General features: G+C 41.7%; 1 protein-coding gene across 22 annotated transcripts in view; it reads left to right on the forward strand.

Moving 5' to 3' along the window:
- The window catches only part of LOC116938552 (poly(rC)-binding protein 3-like), a 106,589-nt gene extending 83,906 nt beyond the window's left edge, over positions 1 to 22,683 (forward strand). For 7 of the 22 annotated variants that reach the window (XM_032945789.2, XM_032945800.2, XM_032945792.2 and 4 more), the window contains 13 exons: positions 6,638 to 6,799; positions 7,405 to 7,428; positions 7,563 to 7,604; positions 8,689 to 8,805; positions 9,737 to 9,868; positions 12,339 to 12,467; positions 13,072 to 13,221; positions 13,960 to 14,001; positions 14,836 to 14,955; positions 15,723 to 15,798; positions 17,365 to 17,417; positions 17,811 to 17,980; positions 19,718 to 22,683. In XM_032945789.2, coding sequence (XP_032801680.2) covers positions 6,638 to 6,799; positions 7,405 to 7,428; positions 7,563 to 7,604; positions 8,689 to 8,805; positions 9,737 to 9,868; positions 12,339 to 12,467; positions 13,072 to 13,221; positions 13,960 to 14,001; positions 14,836 to 14,955; positions 15,723 to 15,798; positions 17,365 to 17,417; positions 17,811 to 17,980; positions 19,718 to 20,117 — 1,617 coding nt within the window. In that variant the 3' untranslated portion in view covers positions 20,118 to 22,683. Of the gene's footprint in view, positions 1 to 6,637; positions 6,800 to 7,404; positions 7,429 to 7,562; positions 7,605 to 8,688; positions 8,806 to 9,736; positions 9,869 to 12,338; positions 12,468 to 13,071; positions 13,222 to 13,959; positions 14,002 to 14,835; positions 14,956 to 15,722; positions 15,799 to 17,364; positions 17,418 to 17,810; positions 17,981 to 19,717 lie in introns of those variants that run through there. The other 15 variants (XM_032945806.2, XM_032945790.2, XM_032945807.2 and 12 more) reach the window with 15 other exon arrangements.
- Positions 22,684 to 23,129: the final 446 nt, after the last annotated feature.

Raw genomic sequence — 23,129 nt, forward strand, 5'->3', positions numbered from 1 at the left:
TCTTATTAAACCAGGCTGCATAGTCAAGTTTTTTTAGTCTTGAAATCAACTCGCCCGTGTACTAACCATTGTAACATTCCTGGTTGCGCACTTTTATTAAAACCCGCTGCTCCCTGGATGAGTGCATATTAGGATTTGACAGAAATTTGAGCTTTGGGCTGTCAACGGTTAGCAAATCAGAGATCACGTAACTTTCAAACCATTAAAAATGCACATCTTAAAAACAGTGTAATCGCTAATTAACATGCTTTAAAAAACAGAGGAAACCAGATGGACTTTACGATCACAATGGCAGTTAAACAAAAATCATGTTAAATATACACTAAGTTATGAAAATCAATCATTGTCTCTGCATAACTGACACTATACACGTTATCCTGGCAAAATGTATTTCAGTGGCCTTAAACCTGGTAAAAGTCATTACCATAAAGCATTTAAAATACCATTTTGAGTTTGGATATAATCTTTGGAAGGATTAATGGCTTTGTAGTGAGTGGGATTTTTTTCTGAGTAAAACTCTGGCGGCCGCAGTGGTATTTGTGATGTGAAAACTGTAGGACCAATCAGTTCAATTGGAAAGATGGACCCTTGTTTATCCCACGAGAACCTGAAGTTGTCTATCCGTCATACAGAGAGAGGTTCAAATAAGTCACGTGGGGATCTCCTCAACGATATTAGATTTTAGTGCTGCAGTGGAAGCAATGACTGTGCATTATTACTGGAGTACAATTGCTTGCTTATGCCACTGCTGATGGAAGGGCCTGCACGAGAGGTAGCTCCTGGAGTTGGTCCTCAGCAGGGTGTTTAAACGTTTTGGTGGTAAACCGGTGCGCGGTATTAAAAAAAGGCCATTTTTGCGTGATAATTATTTATTTTCCCACGATTCGCAACCTCAGAAGATCTTGCGGGCTGCGTCAAAATCAGCTCTCGTGATGTCAAAGCAGCCGGAAGACGAATGTTCAGAGCAGCTGAACACGAAGTTTCACATTCTGTTGGTGTATACAGTGAGGGAGAAAAGTATTTGATCCCCTGCTGATTTTGTACGTTTGCCCACTGACAAAGAAATGATCAGTCTATAATTTTAATGGTAGGTTTATTTGAACAGTGAGAGACAGAATAACAACAAATTCCAGAAAACCGCATGTCAAAAATGTTATAAATTGATTTGCATTTTAATGAGGGAAATAAGTATTTGACCCCTCTGCAAAACATGACTTAGTACTTGGTGGCAAACCCCTTGTTGGCAATCACAGAGGTCAGACGCTTCTTGTAGTTGGCCACCAGGTTTGCACACATCTCAGGAGGGATTTTGTCCCACTCCTCTTTGCAGATCTTCTCCAAGTCATTAAGGTTTCGAGGATGACGTTTGGCAACTCGAACCTTCAGCTCCCTCCACAGATTTTCTATGGGATTAAGGTCTGGAGACTGGCTAGGCCACTCCAGGACCTTAATGTGCTTCTTCTTGAGCCACTCCTTTGTTGCCTTGGCCGTATGTTTTGGGTCATTGTCATGCTGGAATACCCATCCACGACCCATTTTCAAAGCCCTGGCTGAGGGAAGGAGGTTTTCACCCAAAATTTGACGGTACATGGCCCCGTCCATCGTCCCTTTGATGCGCTGAAGTTGTCCTGTCCCCTAAGCAGAAAAACACCCCCAAAGCATAATGTTTCCACCTCCATGTTTGACGGTGGGGATGGTGTTCTTGGGGTCATAGGCAGCATTCCTCCTCCAAACACGGCGAGTTGAGTTGATGCCAAAGAGCTCCATTTTGGTCTCATCTGACCACAACACTTTCACCCAGTTGTCCTTTGAATCATTCAGATGTTCATTGGCAAACTTCAGACGGGCATGTATATATGCTTTCTTGAGCAGGGGGACCTTGCGGGCGCTCCAAGATTTGAGTCCTTAACGGCGTAGTGTGTTACCAATTGTTTTCTTGGTGACTATGGTCCCAGCTGCCTTGAGATCATTGACAATATCCTCCCGTGTAGTTTTGGGCTGATTCCTCACCGTTCTCATGATCATTCCAACTCCACGAGGTGAGATCTTGCATGGAGCCCCAGGCCGATGGAGATTGACAGTTCTTTTGTGTTTCTTCCATTTGCGAATAATCGCACCAACTGTTGTCACCTTCTCACCAAGGTGCTTGGCAATGGTCTTGTAGCCCATTCCAGCCTTGTGTAGGTCTACAATCTTGTCCCTGACATCCTTGGAGAGCTCTTTGGTCTTGGCCATGGTGGAGAGTTTGGAATCTGATTGATTGATTGCTTCTGTGGACAGGTGTCTTTTATACAGGTAACAAGCTGAGATTAGGAGCACTCCTTTTAAGTGTGTTCCTAATCTCAGCTCGTTACCTGTATAAAAGACACCTGGGAGCCAGAAATCTTTCTGATTGAGAGGGGGTCAAATACTTATTTCCCTCATTAAAATGCAAAACAATTTATAACATTTTTGACATGCCTTTTTTTGGATTTTCTTGTTGTTATTCTGTCTCTCAGTGTTCAAATAAACCTACCATTAAAATTATAGACTGATCATTTCTTTGTCAGTGAGCAAACGTACAAAATCAGCAGGGGATCAAATACTTTTTTCCCTCACTGTAACACCCAACCCGATAACGATTGGCTCCGTGTTCAAAAGGCAGATTTGACTCGTGGCCTAGGCTTGGTCGGACGGTTCCTCGATTAATTTCTCGCATTTCTTGGCGGTCGGTGGCATCAAAAGATCGACTCATGTCGCACGTTCGAGTGGGAAAGCAGCTGCTGAATCGAAGGCAACTTCTGACAGAGAGTCTATCTCACTCAAGGGCCACAGTGACATCGTCAGACTTTTATGAGGACCGGTGTCTTATGCTGCACCAGTGTACCACCAATACGTCCATTTGACCTCTTCCATTCTGGCCTGATGTTTAATCAAGGGACCCCGCATTTTACTCCACCACACGCGACCTGCCAATCGACTAACTGGTGAGCAAGCAATTTCAGGGCTGCACCTTTGCCTTTTTTAATTACAGTAAATACCATTAAGTAATTTTACACATGGATTTAAAACAAATCCACTTTTTCAAATGCGATAACTAGTATTTTATAGACATTAGCAGACTATGCAGATAAAGTAAAAGAGCTTCTTTGGTACCATTAAGTTATTGCCCAAAGCTGTGACAGCATAGATGAGGTAAGCATTTTTGCTCCAATTAATCAGTTGCATTCGCAAAATAAAAGTGGCCAGCAAGACAGGTAGTCGAAATTTTAATCAATGCTTATATAAGCACAAAGTCTTTGGCACGCCCAGCTTAAAAGCTTTCTTTATTTAGGTCCAGATTGGTGACTGCACCTGGCACACTTAATTTGATACGTCATTGTTCTGCCATCTCAGTCGTTCTATATACAGTATGTGCACGTACCACTGTCGTGAGTAGTCTTGTTGATCCACATTTGAAATGAGAGATTAAAACAAAATAACCTACGCATATCTAATAAACGTATTTTGCGTAGAATGGTCAACCATTCTGTTTTCCTAAATGCGTTTATTTAATGCAAACTTAACAGTACTGCTTTAACTTTTTTCAAATTTTCTTGTTGTGGTTTTCACACCTGATGATGATTGCTTGTGTTGCAGCCGAAACGTCGTGAGCATTTTATTGTTTTATATTTTTATTATTTTATTGTTTCCCTTCTACGTGACTTTACCGAAAGATCCAAGAATATAGTACTGCTTACTGTGTGCGTTATAAGACACTGTCCCTTGAACGTAAAACATTTGATCTTGAGGCAGCGCTTCGATGTAGATAGGTGAGCAATCATAAAAGTATCCGTCAACTCGAAGAATATCTAACATGTCAGTTAAGCATCATCAGCCATGCTCCATACACTGCTGGATAAAGGCTTCCTCAAGCCTCCACCTTCCCCCACAATCCTGCCACGTGATTTCTGTTAATATTGTGTTACGTCCAAAACTATTCATCCATTAAGCATGCCGTGTTTTTATTTATTTTTCGTGGCAGTTGGTGATGTCACAGCGAATCGTACGAGGCAGAGCACTCGATTTTAGAGTTCGTTACTTGATGAAGCTCAAAGTAGTTCATGCAAAACGTCGTACTTGAAGCTCAAAGCAGTTCATGCAGAACGTCGTCCGTAGATGTTGAATTCAGTCGTGGAAAGTCTTAAGCCACTGTTGAGGAGGAGCTTTATTTGTGAATATACGGATCAACACATTGGCCACGTGTATCTAATAATATCTAAAATCGTGACAATCTCGATGCGCGGTGGAGGGTTAATGACAATAATTTTTGCATAAAGCTCCCCACGTGGCCAAACACGAAAAAGAAACGTGAATAATTTTTCAACATAAAAATTATAGTTATAAAATGAGTTCCTTTTTTTTGTTTGTTTCAAACTGCTGCAGTACTGATGTGTATAGTTAACATAGTTATCAAACATGCAGCCATGTGCCTACAAAGATCGAGGGCTGCCTACGATTGATACGTGTCTGCTGTTGTCCCTGCTTTGTCTTTTATCTGAGGCTTCAAATTTACCCAGATTCACAAACTACGTCCTAAGCTGATTGGGAATACTTAAAGCCAACCAATCGGAGGAAGCAAACTGAAAACATAGCCCCCTTACTATGCGACATGCTGTGTTGGAGAAGGGGGAAAAAAATAAAAGAGCGTTTCTGATGGCATTCGCCACTTCTTTCCCCACTACCCCACCATAAGGTGTGGCTGGCAGTCCTAAGATCACATATTCGTTTCAAAGAGTGGTGTAATAAGCCACCTTTGCTTTGTGTGACAGCGCCGTATTTATGCGCACAGGTTGCGATTTACTGAAGTGTGTGCATCTTTACGACACGGCTAGGCTTCGTGCAGCGAGGATCGCGCGGAGGCCCTGCCCCTCCTGGTAATGAGAGCACACTTTGATGCTGGCCGTGGTCCATCTCCCGAGTCCCATCTCCCGAGTCCCCCTCCGGCCAGAAGCAGGTTAACTGCGTGTGTGTAGTTTGCGCTAACAGCGGCCCTTCACCACCCCCTTCCGTCACCGCCATGGTTGTTTAACAGGGCTGAGCACTTGGAATTTCGATACTCAAGGATCACGATGCGTGCGTCGAATCGCGCGTTGGGTGCATAATTGGTGTTATGTGTTTCGTGACCGTCATGTACAAATTACACGCTGGCCTTACGTTTTAATTTTGGCCATTGGAGTGAACAGAAACGATGTACAGATTAAGCGAAATCACGAATTGATGGTGCGTGTGAGAATAACGGAAGCCATTCCTGAATGGAATCATCGCTCGGTTGGAGGTGGTGGGGGTATTGAACCGTCACGCCCCTGGTCTCTTGGGGAACATCCAAGATAATACTTTATCTGCTTTTGTGGAAATGTGTGTGTGTGTGTGTGTTCAAGGTACTTTCATTATCAGGACTGTGTTAATGACACTGAAGGTGATTTAGAATTTTGGAAATATACATCATACTCGTACCTCTACCACAAAAGCGTACACGTAACATAAAGGTGTCTTCTTTCCTCCTTTCCACTCTTGTTGCAATACAATCCGTCCAGATGTCGCTGGCATATTAATAATCGCGTTTTCTCAGTGGGGCGGCCGAATACATTGTGTAACCCTTGTAGGTGCTGGAATTGTTATGTTGTACGTTGCCTAGATGAAAATTAGGTGTCAGCCATCGCTGCTTTCGGTTGTGTTTCACTTGTAAGGCTGTCCCTGGAGTGAGAGAACATGGAAGTGTTTTTTTTGTTGTTGCAAATTTTAACGCTTGCTTTTTACAAAAAAACGATGTGCTCTGCGTGGCAATAAGCTTATAATAATGATCTTCGCAAGAAAAAGGTTAGATGTACCGTATTGATTATGGAGCCGTAAAATTAAACGCCTAAAATGTTCTGATGTTGAAAAGGTTATCGGCAACAGGCCATGCACACTAGCTGTATGTCATCTCTAACAAAGGGCCCAGTTGCACTCTACGGCCTCTTGTGATGGACAACAGCTTATGGAAGCAATATTCATGTCACTTGAGAGCATATTCACGTCACTGGAGAGTATTTTTATTTGTTTAACCTTGCAATCTGATAAACGAATTCCCATGTTGTGGCTAATTATGGACCGTGGACACTAATAGATATCGTCCCCCCCCTCTTCCCCGTATCGTTTGGCAATGTAGAAGACAGTGGCTTAATTGTTATTAAAATATCTCTGATAATGAAAATGTTTATGCACCCGAGCATGAGGATTTGCTTGCGACTATGAAAATAAAGTGTCAGATGCAAAGTGTGGGATCTCATGGCTCGTTTCAATGTATCAAAATACCTTTCAGAATCTTGGGAAAAGAGTAAAGCACAGTATTTCCATTCTTTCCCCGTAAATATTATTGTGGCTGGCCAGCGTGGAAGGGTAGGCCAATATATTCTCGGGGGTGGGGGGCTCTTTTTGTGGAGGCCTTTCCACCGGCAGTCATGGAGGCAAGTAATTGCAGGGCTGCACCATCATCTAAATATTACCGGGGTTTGTTGGTATGCCTGAAGCGATGAAGCCCGCGTCCTTTTTTGCAGCACTAAGCCTCGTTGTGTTCTCGACTTAAAATGCGACGAATGTTGTCACCCCCAAACCCCCCTTGCCCACGTCGCCACAGGTGTACCCGTGCCTGAGCTTCCCGAGCCCCGTGCCCTCGTGGGTGGGAGAGAGCGACGGTATCAGCCTGCACTGCGGGGGCGAGGGCGGCGCCATGGACGGCAGCACCAAGGAGGGAGGCCTGAGTGTCACGCTAACGATCCGCCTGCTCATGCATGGCAAGGTGCGGAGCAGACGATTGGCACGGCCTCAGTATGGCGGCCAGTGGGGGCATGGGAGCTGGAGGGGCGGCAAAGCTTGCGCAGTGTGACATTCACAGCTGGTCACGCATGATGGCTCATCATGTTTCCTGAAAATCGATCAACAGAGCTGCTAGTTTTTAGAAGAAAAATAATTCATTTTTTTAAATTTTGTTTACCTGGTTTCTGCTAACACTTTTGTTTCTTAATTTTGTTGTTGTTGTTTGTTCTGCTAATGTATATATTAAACTGATAAAGGTGGTTATTTTAAAAAAAATCAAATTGAGGTAATTGTTATGTGGATTAATTAAGACATGTATTTTGTGTTTTATCTAGCAGAACAAAATCACCTTTCAGTATAATTTCAGTTACATTGATTTCATCTGACGTGAGCTGCATTTTTAATTATCTCAAAAGGTTTTCCAATTTTTTGAAAGACAATTCTTTGCTCTTTATGAGCTTTGTTGCTCTGAGAAGCTGAATAGATATTTAATAGACTCTGGTTCACCAATTGTGTCATTATTCACATAATCTTCACCCGTAATGTAAATTTTGATTGCTTAGTGAAGCTGTGTTCTTGTCTTTGTAGGAGGTTGGAAGCATCATTGGTAAGGTAAGTGATGGTTTCTAATGCTGGCAAATACAGTTGAACACTGCATTCCGGAAACTTTATTTGACATAAATAATTAACATTTGTAATGTTCACATTGGTGCCATGTAAGGTCCTTGCATGTTTATTTTTTGTAGAAAGGGGAGACGGTGAAAAAAATGCGCGAGGAGGTACGGTCGGTATGGAAACTTTTTCTTATGCATTTTTAAAAATTTGTATCCATATACAATAACTTACATTTGCACCACTCACTTGTTCATAAAAGGGAGGACATTCTGGTTATTAATAGTGAACTGACCTACGCAGAAGGCAGTGCCTGTTTCTTCTCTCCAGATGTACCCATGAGCGAACAGCCAAAGCCCTGGGGCGCCTGTGCTGATTAACTGTTGTACGTTGATGAAAATTCCAACATTATTTTGTGTCATTGAACACAAATAACAAAATTAAAAAGTGCTGTCGATAAAAAATTTTACTCCTAGGGAATGTTTAAATGACAGGGCGGAATGAGTTTGAACCATAGGCCTCTGTGGGAGGTTTGTCCACTGCTAAATGAAGCAGCATGCTCTTCTATCCATGCTGTCTGTGGAATATTCTGGACGGACTTTGAGCTCTTGCGTTTTCCTTTAACCTTGCTTGACAAGGGCATGGCCCAAATGTAAAGGATGGGTAAACTGGGTACAAGGAGGTGGCATGGTTTTCTTGGTAATGATCAAGGGTGCTTTTTTCCCTGAGGGCAGTAACCAGCAAGTCCTTCACAAGTTATCCAAAACATTAAGTTACAGGCAACACATTAATATTTTCTAACTTCATTTCAAGATGTATTTACACTCATTATGCAAATTATATTCAATTTTCATGTTACCTGCAGTTTCATTGTTTTATTATTTGAACACAATTGATTTGCTATTGCAAATCTTGTAAAGTCTGCTTTAATATTTGCTGCATTCAGCCAATCTTTTAACTTTGTTGTTTAATTGTTTGTCCGTCTATAATGTTACAATATGACAAGAAGAACACAATTGTGGACCTCATCTCAGCACTCTTAGCTGATGACAAAAAATCCCATAGCTCATGTACATCGGATGTCCATAAAACACAACTCAAAACATCAACCTGTTACAAGTAAAATGAAGCAAAGCTCTACTCGCACCACGTGTGCGGGCACTGAAAACGTGTGCGGCGACGAAACTGCTTGAGGGGATGCGTGTTGAGCTCGGGTCTTAAGGGTGCCGTCTAACGAGAGCTCCGTGCGTCACTGGGCAGAGCGGCGCACGGATCAACATCTCCGAGGGCTCGTGTCCTGAGCGAATCGTCACCATCACCGGCCCCACTGACGCCATCTTCAAAGCCTTCGCGATGATCGCAGAGAAGTTTGAAGAAGTACGAAACGTTTCCTCCGCCCTTGCATTTCTTCCGCACCTCCGATTAGCACCGTTGGCTACGTACGTGTGCGAAAGACGTTCGAAACAAGTCTTCGAAAGGATTTCCATGGGAATTTGAAACTCGTGCTTGCTTGCTTTAGCCACCACCCATTGGGTTAGCTCGATAATTTTCACAGGATCCAAAAGGGAAAATGTTTTTATTGCATCGGGAATTTTTGTTGAATTGTAAATTTCCAAGTGCCTGAAAGAATTATTGTCATTTATCTTTTCAAGTATTTCTTTAAACCACAACAGCACTATTGTTTATGGGTTTACCAAAGCATCGACTGGTACTTTGCACCTTGGTGTTGAACACAAGGCCCCCTCATTTAGATGGCGTATGCTTACCAACAATGTCTGGTAACCCACCAGACTTTTTTTTTTAAAGCCTGACTGCTGATAAGATCCAGAAGGTCGAAATCGGTCCCGAGTCTTCGTACTTAAATACATTCTGCTAGATAATATTGGTTAGAAAACCCAGGACGCCTATTGACTAAAGCATAATTGTAATAAAACTAGATTCAAGGCTTTCGTGACTGCAGGAAATAATTATTTGGTTCTTTCGGTAAAGTTACATAGAAAGAAATTAAATAATAATAGAATACGACGTTTCGATTGCAACACAAGCAGCCATCATCAAGGTACATTCAGCCATCATCAAGGTACATTCATTTGTACCTGATGATGGTTGCTTGTGTTGCAATCGAAACGTCGTATTCTATTATTATTTAATTACATTCATTTCTACGTGACTTTACCGAAAGAATCATAATTTTATTATTATGTGAACACGCAGAATGGAGTCGTCCTTATGTTTGCTTTAACCGATAAAAGCACTGGGTAAGTTGAGTAAGATGCCTTCTTCTCGCTGTGCACACCCACACGGGCAGGACATTAACAGCTCCATGACAAACAGCACAGTGACCAGCAAGCCGCCCGTCACCCTGCGTCTTGTGGTGCCAGCCAGCCAGTGTGGCTCGCTCATCGGCAAGGGTGGCTCCAAGATCCGTGAAATCCGAGAGGTGAGGGGACGGCTCCGTAGCTTGAGGGGGAAACAAAACTCGACCCACAGTCGCTTTTCCTCGTTTTTACGTGCCTGCTAAATGTGCGCTTCAGAGATGTGTGCACCGACATCGGCGAACCAAACGTGCAATTAGTGGCCAAGCGCCAATGGTGGAAATACCACATTTGCGTGTCCGAGGCCAGTCTGCCCATCGAAGATCGTTGTTGACCTCGCACAGAGTGGTTGAATTGATTTCCTACAGGAATTTGACCCCAGCAACCTTCCGAAATGTGAGTCATTCACCCGACCCACACCATCATATGAAGTTATATAGAGCGTTTGCAATTTAATCAATTAAAAAAAACTATGCATTTGTTCATTAAGTATTTATTTGAAAGAAGAGATCGGTCAATACAATGCCTGTTGGGCTTTAATGTCATTAAAATGAGTTTCATACATTTTGAAGACCGCTTTGTGTAATGTGAAACTGGTTTAAGTGTACGCGGTGTCGTCATCCTCGGGAGTGAATTCACTTTCAAATTGCAGAAGCGGTATCATAATTCTTGCTTGCATTTCGTGCAGACAATGTTAGGGAGACTGCGAGAAAAAAAATCTTTACGAATGATGACAACGATGACGGTGATTAGAATGTTCTTGACATGCTTAACTAACGGCCTTAATTGCGTTCGCAAGAATATCAGTTAAATTCATGCTGCGGAGAGAAATGCAATAAATGACATTTCTGCCAATGGGCTTTCATAAACTTGGATAAGGGCGACATAATTAGCTTTTCACGTTGGGCCCTGATAAAGGCCTATCGAATTAAATATTGACGACATAGTTTTCTTACAGTGATGTAATATTTTGCATTTAAAAAAGCTGAGAGCTGAACTAAACGGGATACAAATTTGACATAAATTCCCTCAAATTAAGTATGCAAAGGCAAAATGGAATTATCAATTGATATTTGGAGGGAACTTTTTTTTACGTTGAAGATTACACCCCACTGGATTAAGGTGTGTGTGACAGTTTTCCACAGTTGTATAGACGACTCCCAGGACAATGTGGTGTGAGCTACAATTAAGTTGTACCTGCAGAATTCAATCGGTGTTGGACAATGTCTTTAAAGAATCATTAAGCAATGGGCCAAACATTGAAAATAGAACGAGGACTCGGGTGAAACTTTCCTCGATTTACAGTAATTTAAGCTGTCTCATTGTATTTGCCCCAATATATATTCATTAAAACGAATAAATATTACTTCTGTTCTGCTGGATGAAGGCCTCCCCATGCATTATTTCATCATACTTCGTTATGCTAGTCAGTAATGGTTGGGGTGAAAGTGGAGTGCTTAAGATCGATTTTCCATCTTCTTCCTTCATATGGCTGATGTAGATGCAGTGCAACAACTACACTTTCACAATCCCGTGCAGGAGTGTATCGCTGTAATGTCCCCTTCGTATTTCTGGATCGGGCATTGTCTTTGCCGTTGGCTTGATCTACTACATCAATGTGAATGTGTTTTCATTATGTTCGCGAGATACCGATTCGCCATGTCCAGGGGTCTGAGGTCCTTAGGTTTAAGGTGGTGACGTGTCCTAGCGGGTAGCACGTTAGCCCCCGTTGCAGAGGTTCACGGTTCGAATCCAACGGCGGCACTTATTCTTCCTGCGTGTGTATTAACCGTGACAATACACAACGTCCACTTGACAGCGGATGTTAAAAGAGATTCCCTGCCTTAAATTTCGATTTAAAGCTTTCGTGACTGCAAGGATTCATCTTCTTTGGTTCTTTCGGTAAAGTCACGTAGAATGAGAATAAAATAATAAATTAATAAAAATAAAATACCACAATAAAATTCTCACGACGTTTCGGCCACAACACAAGTGGCCTTCATCAGGTGAAGGGACGAGACTGTCTCGAGGACAGCGCTCCAGCGTCTCGAGGACAGCGCTGGAGCGCTTGCCCCTTTCTCCTTGTCGCTGGAGCGCTGTCCTCGAGACAGTCTCGTCCCTTCACCTGATGAAGGCCACTTGTGTTGTGGCCGAAACGTCGTGAGAATTTTATTGTGTTATTTTATTAATTTATTATTTTATTCTCATTCTACGTGACTTTACCGAAAGAACCAAAGAAGAAGATTCTCTGACATCGCTCGCAAGAATAGGCCATTATGTGTTGGCATCAATTGAAAATTATCCGCAAATTACTCGATTGGGATTATATGTAGCAATCATCACCCAATACTGGCAGGTCACTTAAAAATTAAACTGTCATGGTCTCGAGAGTTCTCGCCTGGTTAAACAAAATAAACTTGGACATAAACTTGAAGGTTCTAGCAACTACATTACCATTCCATGAAATGAATAGTATACAAATAAATTATTACTTATGTATGCTTGGTAACTGTGGTGGACTGCTTGAGCTTTACTACATTTTAATTGTACATCTTATTCCGTCATGTTGATGTTGATCCTGAGCTGTGTTTCTAGTCGACAGGGGCACAGGTGCAGGTTGCCGGCGACCTGCTGCCAAACTCCACAGAGCGAGCCGTCACAATTTCTGGCACGCCTGAAGCAATCATCCAATGTGTGCGGCAAATCTGTGTGGTCATGCTGGAGGTAATGGCCGTGGCAACGAGTCACCCGCACTCTCGGAATGAAAGGCTGACGTCTGTGGTAGAATTGTAATTTTTATTCTAAGACTTTTAGGACCGATGCTGCGATTGCACTCTTAAGATGATTGAATAATCTGTCAGCGCCGTGCGAGGTTACCCGTGGAATATTTGTAAAGTAATCACTGTGTGACCGACATGAAGTGAATGGGAAAATTCCCATGACCGTAACAATGTTTAGCCAGGTTACACTTTCATAATTGTAGTCAATCATTTTTATTGCCATTAAAACATTGGTGAGGTAACTCTGCGAGATGTTTATTGTTTTTATGTCCATTTTTCCCGTGCGAGATCATAAAATGTCCTCACAAGATTGTGTCTCCCCTGCATCTTTTTTTTTGTTGCAATAGAAAACACCTTCAAAGGACTCCTCACTTGCCCCTTTCGCCTTGTCCTTTCACCCCCCCTCCCTCTTCCCCAAACCACTGCACCCCACCTCAAACCCCACCACCGCACTCCCCTTTCCCTCCACACCCCATGTTGTGTTCCTGTGCCACCACCCTCACCCCTGACCCACCCTGCACACGTACTGCCCTCTTTGCCCCGCTCAGTCCCCACCTAAAGGTGCCACCATCCCGTACCGGCCCAAGCCGGCCGCTTCCGCCCCGGTGATTTTCGCTGGCGGTCAGGTAAGGCCGGATGGCCTCGCCGCTCACGCGGGCAACCCTGCCGTCTTACCGCACCACCCGCCAGCCCTCACAGTTAGTTCCCAATGCCTTCATTTTTTTACGTGTTGTTTTTTTTAAAATGTCATTGACTTTGTTAAAGTTGTATTATTTGTCTGTTTTTGATATAATGTGTTTTTCAAAAATTAATGGTCTGCTGCTCGTATAAATTAACAGAAAAAAAAGGTTTAACGTTAAATAAAATGTGTAAGTAAGTGTGTAACGACGGCATAGAGGGTTTTGTAAACTGTTGTACAGATACAAACAAGTTCTCACACTATTTCTACATTTCTATTAAAATGGCAGTAATGTTTTGAGCAAACGGATTACATCACCCTCTCTACCTGTAGACGTGTAAGATAATGAATGTAAAATATTGATCATGTTTCGTTTTTATTGCTGGTCTGTTTTATTGAGTAGCAAAGAGTTAATTCTTTAAATTGCCAATAAGTGAATTGTTTTAAGCTACGCATGTGCTTGTTTTCATGTAAGACGTTTCGTTTCCAAAAAATGCTTAAAAATGTCATGGATACGTAGAAGGTAAAAGTGATTTGTTTTCATGCTCATAAGAAACAGCTAAAATGTTAATGTTTGCTTTGTGCACGAGACTTGCCGCTCGCGTGCACATTGAGAAGTATGTGCAGACCTGATTCTGTGGTATGGATTACGGCCATATCCATTAGTCTGGTTTTAATGCGGGTGCGCTGTTTAATATCATGCGAGGTTTGATACTATAATCTTCTCAGTTTTGGTCTCTGCGTTAATGTTTTCCAGGCGTACACCATTCAGGGACAATATGCCATTCCTCACCCGGATGTGAGTCCTTCCTGATGACATTTCACAGATCATTTGTATCAGCCAGTGGCAGCCACTTGTGACGTATGCATTTGCTGCCCATGCAGCATTTGGCGTTTGATTGAACTGTTTGCAGTTTATTTATGAATTTGTTGCAAGCCAATTGTAATCTATATTTTTGTTATTGATAAAAAGTTATCACCGAATAAGTAAAAGAGAGTATTGTAAGTTTGTCTGGTAGTTATTGTTGTTTGCCAGAATTAATCATCCGATGTTACATAGTAGATGCTAAAGTTTAGTTTTTTAGCACGAGGAAATAATCACCAATCTGATATAATTTTTTAAAGAGTGTCTTTTATTATACATCACATAAACAGCTTAGGTTACAGTTGTGATTCATAGTTTTGTTGGTTTTGTAATTGTTGTATTATTATGACTTTACAAATGTAAAAACATATAAACGTCAGCCCAAGTTACTGAAAGGATGTGCAGGCTTTCTCTTATTACATTGTGGTTTTTTTTAAGCGTAATTACGCTTTGCGTCTTAGCTCATTGTTTTGTGTTAATAGTACATGTAGAAGGGAGACGTAATTTATTGGGAGCTCCTTGCTCTCAAGTCTTTTTAACAATTTGTCTGAAGTATACAAATGTTCATTCAGGTGTTTCATTGTGGTGATGGTACAGAATGTAAAATGTCTGTGGAGTTGTTGTTTTTTACGGTATATTGGTTTACGAATTATGCAAATTGTTATTTTAATGTGCAAATCACTTCTGTATTTTGAGCTGCACAAAAAAATGAAATACTTTTTCTTATTGTACTCTTAAAAACATAATTTTCGTTTCGTTTCACATCAGGATTCGTGCTTAGGGATAGATATATATGGGTGTGCACCATGGCTCTCCAGCATGCAAAAGGCATACGATTCTTTTGGAGCTGCTTCTGCCCATTACATGCATCATACAATGCAAAACCCGGTACATGATTTCATTTTTACTGTTACCAGTACTCCAACCCGCTACCCAGCACTAACTTTTGAAGTACTGCATGGCAATAAACTTCCAAAGCGCTATTTTAGATACAAAAAAAACTGTCTAACAGTCATATTAGCCAATGTGCTCTCTCACACCAATAGAATTTCATAAAGCAAGTACTGTACGTGTCGGTGTGGTTTTTGTTTGTTTACCTTCTACAAAATAATTTTATGGAATGCACAGCAGATGTTGAACAATCTTAATATCCGCTGTGGTCCAGCTACTTTCTTAACGGTGGTATGTCCTTGTAAGGTACTGCTGGGTAATATCACTTTTAGACAGTTTAACGTTGAGCTGTTGTGTCCTAGTCCAGTTTTATTTCTCCAACCTTTGCTACATATTGACATCCCCAAATCATTGATTCCAACTTATCGATACTACAACCTAATTCAACCTCCCTTTTCCTCCCCACCGTGATAACAACGTTAATCCTTTTTTTTAATTCCAGTTTGCACTGTTTCTGTAATCTTCTTCCGTTTGATTTGTTAGCTCTAATCTCCCCCTCCCCGACCCATCTCTCCCTCCCTCTTTCACTCCGTGTCCCCCTCCTCTGCACTCCCCCCCCTGCCTCCCGACATCCTTCACCCGACACCCCCCCCCCTCACCTGACCCTGCCCTGCCCTGCACTGTGCTCCCACCACCCACCCCCATCCTGCCCTCACACAACCCTGCACCTCACACCCGACACTCCACCCCGTCCCTCCCTGCAGTTGACCAAGCTCCATCAGCTGGCTATGCAGCATTCCCCTTTTACCCCCCTCGGACAGACTACCCCTGGTTTCCCCGGTACGTACCTGCCCAACCTTAAGGCTCCCCCTGGACAACAATTATTTTGTCGTCTCAACGTCCTGTGTAGCCTCTACCTGATTGGGCGAAACAATTCTGTGTTTTCCAAACAGAACAAACAAACAAAAATTGTAAAAATAAATAAATCCACCCAAAAATCTTTGCCCTGGATTAGTCTTAACTGTGCGTGCCGTTGCGTCAGTTGGCTGAGGGGAGATTATAATGAAGGTGAGTATGTTTCCTCCCCCTGGCTTCTGCATTTGTGTTACTAACTTCTTCCTGCATCTGTTACATCCAAACCATTTCCCTAAGATGTTAACCCCAAAAAACCTCTTTTGCGTTTGTTTTATTCCGTTGCAGCCCTTCAAACTGCTTCTTTTTGGCACTTCTCTTTACATTATACTTAAACAATCTCATTGGTAGGGATGGGTTAGGTCCAAAAAACAGGTGTATATTTTCAGGTCAATACGACATTTACGTTACAGAAACTACATTTAAGGTTGCAAATGCCATCGTTGACTGTGAGCATTTTCTTAAAGTGCCATGCAAATGTTTTATGCAAGCAAATGAGGGCTATGTTGTTCTGAAAGCTAAAACAGTGTCCCATGATATCAGGTACATGGGAAAGAATGCAGATTAATATCACTCGCCTCTGCAGGAAAACCCAGCAATGGTGGTTATTACTATTTTTTTTGCTAAAATATATGGTTCTGAGAAATGAAAACCGGTTTTACACAGTTGCTTCATGAATTCTGAGAGGATTTATCCACACCTTTCTTACTGCTTTGTGAGAGCTTCTATTTCACGTCAACCTTCGTGTGATGTACGGTACGTCTTGATATCTTCAAATCTTCAGGCTCCATCCTCTGTTGGCTCAGTAATTCTTGCACTAATATTTTCACGTGGAAACAATTTCACATGTCTTGAAAATAATTGTATTAAATTTTGATTTAAAGCTTTCGTGACTGCAGGGATTCATATTTTTGGTTCTTTCGGTAAAGTCACGTAGAAAGGGAAACAATAAAATAATAAAAATAGAAAACAACAAAATTCTAGCGACGTTTCGACTGCAACACAAGCAATCATCATCAGGTGTGAAAACCACAGCAAGAAAGTTGTGATGATGATTGCTTGTGTTGCAGTCGAAACGTCGTGAGAATTTTATCGTTAAATATTTTTTATTATTTTATTGTTTCCCTTCTACGTGACTTTACCGAAAGAACCAAGAATAATAATTGTATTCTCATCCATTGGTCGGCGATTTATAATTGCAATTTTTGGCAGATTTTGTATAGGTTTCAAACTCTTTGACATACAATAAATATCAAACCTACGAGATCAACTTATCATCAACACACATTGAGTTTGTCTCGTTTCTACGGTTGAACACCTCCAGTCATTGTATGGCCACCACAGTAGTGTTAACATTCACAAACAAAAATATTCCTCTGGTGTGGCTACAACAAGAAATACAAAGACGTGTATTGTTTTTGTTTAATGAACTATGTTGTAAGATCTGTATTGAATTTGTTTATTCTGAAATTGTGAACTTGTGCTGTCGCCCAGCAGGTCTGGACAATGCTCAGACAACCTCACATGAAATTACCATTCCCAATGATGTAAGTGTCACAAGTGTCAACTGTAAATGTCTTTGTCGGTTCACTGCGTGCCTGCATACAATTTTTTTTCTAGCAGGGAAATATGAATAGTACACGAGCTTCAGAATAGATTTGTTTTTGGTTGGGTCCGTAATCAATACAAAAATCAATTATTAATCCCCATATTGGCTGCAAAAATGTATGTTAGGTACACAAGTTATTTAAAATCCATTGTGTTTTTGTAACAAGGTGGGAAATGCTGTCTATTGATAAAATATCAATTTGATTGAAGAAGATGTTCAAATGGAAAAATAAATATGAAATTAAAGTCTACATGATTTACGTGTATTGTACTGAGCAGATGGCGTTCTGCACAGTGCACTCTTATTAACTCAATCCCTACTTCCCCTGCAGCTGGTAGGATGCATAATCGGAAGACAAGGCAGTAAAATCAACGAGATCAGACAGATGTCCGGAGCGCAGATCAAGATCGCCAATGCGGTAGAAGGCTCGGCAGAACGACAGATCACCATCATAGGATCGCCAGCCAACATCAGCCTGGCACAGTACCTCATCAATGCAAGGTAGGCCTCGCAAGGCCTACAGCCTAGCCTGCCCTGCACTCGTCCTGGTCCACTGCAGCTCTTATCCAGACAATGACTCCAGCTCGATCGGAGGGTGCTCAAAACAAAGAACTCCACGCTGTCAGTGTGGGGATCAGTTTGCAGCCATTCGTGACGCATGTCTTGTATTGTCGTTGCTTAAGCCCCGTGGGTGAACAGTTGGCACTGTGCGTGTTTGGTACTGCATATGAATAGTGCTCGTAAAGAGTCTGCATTCGCCTAAGAGAAGGGCCCGGGTTTGTGTGATCACGCAGAAATATACCGAAACCGTGGAATGCTTGTTATATTAGTATATTTTAAAACAGCTATTAAAATGATTGTTTTCAAAATGGGCCCAGTTTAAAATGTCACCCGTCATTGGAAGAGCTTCCCAAACTGACTGGAGTATGTGTTTATGCTGTTTGCAAAATTGGTCTGATTTCTTCTTAGCTTAATCGCGGTGGTGTTGTGTATTTAACATTCCATTAAGTAACAATCGTTACATTGTCATAAATGCTGAATTCTATGTAAATCAATAACCAATGTTCTTTAACCTCAGGAGCACTTAACACATGGAGATGTGGCTGTTACACAGGATATATTGCATTTAAAATAAACGTGTTAAATATACACAGTGTAAAACGTTTATAATAAACTGTATTAACCAATTACAAAAATATACGCGAAGTAGGATTGAGCTTTATTGAGAGGCTGATCATGAAACTAAATTGACAATTGTAAATATTTCATCATTGACAGTTATATTATCACTGCTTAAAGGGACATAATTGTTTTATTTTCCTGGAAAACTGCAGTTATATGATGCTTGCAAGCTTTAATATGCTTCTTGAAGATAGTATAAATTATAAGGAGTAACAATTTTTAAGAAATATTTTACATTAATTTTGTACATTAGAATCTTAAATACTTCCTGTTAACGTTTGTTTTAGTCCACTGAATTGGTGTGTGTATGTATGTACATTGAACTTAATTCGCACCGTACGTAGCCAACCGTGCTAATCGGAGGTGCGAGGAAGGACGACAAACTGAAAACAAAAAGCAGCTGTAAAGAAATTCGTTTTCAATCAACATTTAAAAGTGCATAGCTACAGCGGCTTCCTAATTTCGGAAGGAAGAGCATTCCAGACGGCTGCAGAAGCGCATCTGAAAGTGCGCTATGTGGTGACCGTGTGGGCACTTGTGGATGTATGCATCAGCAGTTTGAATTGATTTTTGGTGCTTAGAGATGTCCCTCTTTAGTCTGAAGCATTCTGAATAGAAGGCCTCCAAAGCATGATTGCCAAACTTCTAAATATGCTTATAGTTTTGGATTATTTTTTTGATTATTTCTCATTGTTTCCATGAATAATAACTCTTCCTTGTTTGTTATTTCATTTGGCTGCATCGCACCCTTTTTTTGTTTTTGTAATGTTTCTTCATCAGTTCACGGGATGCCCTTTTGTTGTTTCTATTCTTTAACACATTCCATGTTCCCTTCTTCCTCCCCCTGCCTCCCACCCCTGCCCTTTAACTTCCCCATCCATGTACTGCCCTTGTGTTTGCCTACTTAACCCCTCCGTGAATGTTTTGACCCTGTCCCTCCCGTTGACCCTGCCACCCCCTTACCCTTAATTTCCCTAACCCCCCCCCCCCCCCCCCCGTCCCATGCTACCCCCTTCCCTCGGCCTTCCCCATCCCCATCCCTCTCTCCGTTTGCAGCCTGGATATGGCTAAAGCCGCCAACCAGTCTGCCTCCGGCCAGAACCCCGTTGACCTGAACCTCCCTCAGCCCGTCTCCTCCTCCTCCTCCACCACCACCACCACCACCCCACTAGCCTCCGCCCCCACCCCCCTGGCTGCAGCGGCGGCTGTGACCCCCCACCACCACCCTGCTCCTCCTCCCACCTACGCCGTGCCTGTCTCCGTCTCCAGCCTGCTTGGCCTCAAGGCCGTCCCGCTGCTGACCTTAAATGCGGCGGCGGCGGCTGCCGCTGCCGCCCCTGGGGCCTCGCTGGCGGGCCTGGCTGGCCTGACCGCTTACACGGCCAAAATGCCGTCCGCAGCCGCATCTGCCACCGGGGGCAAGAAAGGCGAGCGCCAGAAGTTTGCTCCGTATTGACCAGATGGGAGCAAAATGATGATGATACTGGCTTGAGGCTGCTCGTCCTCATGATCTGAAGCAACCAGGGCCCAAGATAATTAGACAAAATAAGCATTCACTTTGAGATTATAGGTAACTGGCAGTTTGGACATTTGCATGTCACAGTGAGCATTGTAAAAAAAAAAATGTTGAAATTACTATTAATAATTGGTAGTGTTGAAGAACTAAATAAAAAAATAAGTCTAAATTTGATGTTAAATGCTACCCCGTTACCAAAAAAAGGCAATGCCAGCCACCTCCACAAAAAAAAAGAATGAAAAATGTAATCCAAGGTGTCAATTTGTATTTTTTGTTATTTGATAAAAGGTAATGTAGGGATCAAACCTCAATGTTATTTTCATGTAACAAACCAAAACCTCATTTCCAAAATTTTCGGTTTTATGTCAAAACTGCAAGTATGTAATTTGTGGAAATCCAGAATATGGTGATAGAAACCTGCAGGGCACAATGCAAAACAACCTTCATTGTCGACATTAAACCCTCACTGTTATCCAGTTTATATATTTTTTTGGTAGTTAATACTTTGTTGGAAAGTGTAAAATTGCCAGTGCTTTTTTGTTTATCATTGTGTTATTTATAACATTCATTGTTATACTTTTGTCATGTCTTCCACTGTTTTGGATGTGCTGCCTCTGCTGCGTATATTCTGTGTTTGGCTTTTCGGAAGCTCGATAATTGTTCGACCGTCGATGCCGTCGGTGTGGATTTGGACAGACTCTACCACATGCACACACCAAGCACATGCCATACAAAACTTAAAATACACATTTCGGTTAACGTCTATTCAGCGCTATGTAAAACTAGCCTTTATGCAAACTATCAAGCGAGAAAAATCTTGTCCTTGTACAAGATACGTGGCTGGTGAACATCGGATAACTGTCGTAAAGGAAACGTTAGAAGTGTGGAGGAAATCACTATTTGGGTTGATGGAAATCTGCCAAAACGCTAAGTTTAAAATGCAATTATCATATTTCTGTTGAGATTAAAGTGAGCGAAAAAAATGTATTGAAAGTTTTGAGAGGTATTAAAACTGCAATAAGAACACAAGGTTTCTTACGGTTTTTAATCGACCCCGCCAGAAATTAGTTTTGCTGTGTCACGACAGTAGTACAGTTACGCCTCCTATTGACGCACACCCATACGTTTAACCAGTCCTGTTGCATGGATTACTAATGCGTAATTGATATGAATTTTTTTTTACCTACTGTATGTAGTAATTGCATAACTGGACATTTGTATATGAGCATGATGCGAATAGTTTTAGATGGAAAATTAATTAAAAGCACTGCAAAGTTGCATACTGTACATATAGATTTTTTTTTTTTAGATTGTGATGCAGGCTATAATACTGGCCTGTGATATTAGATCCGAGTTATTTTTTTTTCCTAACCATTGCTGTGGGAGTTGCTCATGTACACCCAGATATGTTAAAGTGGAGGTATTGGTCTATGTATGGTGAAAAACTACCGAAAGTATTTATAAGTATGGTGGCTTTCCACCGAAGCGGCCGTTCTGCGTGTAAACCCGCTCCATCGTCAGTATTAATATTCAGCTTCTGTAATGTACGCTTTGCCCCTTTGTTAACTTTGATGGCGATGCACTACACGTAATGAGCTTTTTTTTTTTGCCGAGACGACGGTCCGTTTCTGCTGAGAACACGCGGAAGGTCCGACCGCCGACCCATCGCTGTTACTTGGGGCTCTTGTGTTTTCATACCGATTTTGCGAAAACCATTCATTGTTGCCCTCCCCCCCCCCATATCCTCTCCGTGTTTTGCCACTGCTGCAAACCCGCGATGTAGCCACCACAGACGCTGTAATATTGAACACATAATCTGTACGTTCATATACGACAACCTTGTAACACCTTTTTTTTTTAAATACCTCGCCATTCAGCGTGTTGTAGCCGTATCGTAAAATAGACACCGGCAGCAGCCCGCGGTGTGCAGTTTCGCGTTGCCACATTCAAGTTCAGGGTTCCACATTGGCGCATACTGCGGTCACATTCTAGTCTGGCGACGTGTATTGCTCTTTATGTGCCCCTCCGGTTCCTCTGCGTTTTTCTTTCAGGCTCACTTCAGAAGTGTCTGGATTGGGAACATTGTAGTAGCGAGCAACACCTTCCGAGTCGCGCGAACATCCCATGTTACATTGTACGTGGAAATCTGCAGCTCGGCAAGAACAGAATCACTTTGTTTGTGCCGTTCTTTGCTCATCTGCGCTGCCCTGTTTATATCAACATTTAAACTAAAAAAAAAAATCCATGAATATTTACGGGAGCTTGTGACCTGTATTTGTCAATAAATTACATTTGGCTTTTAATTCCACGGGCATACAGGCTGTCATATTTTATAAGGTGTTGAGATATAAATGCTTAGTCTACAAATATTTTATTTAATGTTTTTTTTGTTATACTGCCATTGCGACATGTATTTGAACTATTAGTGACATTGCTTAACTGTGGCTGTTATGAATTATTATCAACTGTTCACTTTTGTAAAATAAAGTAAATTAACTTTACAGAATACTCTACATCTGTCTGTTTATAGTGTGTATGTTACTTTTTGTATTTGTTATTAAAATACGACACTTAATGCAATGTATCAATTAGATGAGATGTAGCAGGAACTTTATTATCTTGGTAATGTTTTTGAATACAAACCATTGTGTGCTGAACAAAACATTTCCACCGACTCGGATTCATGTATGTGAATGTAATTCGTGCAGTAGTCACAGTACTGTTTTAACATTTTAATTCAAATTGGTCCTCCAGGTGCTACATCTCTGATATTAATGCATTAGACAAATACATTGCTCTCGGATTTCAAGAGCAGAACTCCCTTTTGTGTCCACATTAAAATCAAAACATGTTTCACACCATCGGCCTATCGGCTTACCAGACTAATATCTTTGCATAATTTGTTTATACAAACAAACTCGAGCAGTTTCGACCTGGCAGTATCACTACGAT

Source organism: Petromyzon marinus, chromosome 4, assembly GCF_048934315.1.
Source record: "Petromyzon marinus isolate PM22_M1 ecotype Great Lakes invasive population chromosome 4, UKy_Petmar_22M1.pri1.0, whole genome shotgun sequence".
Taxonomy (NCBI): Eukaryota; Metazoa; Chordata; class Hyperoartia; order Petromyzontiformes; family Petromyzontidae; genus Petromyzon; species Petromyzon marinus.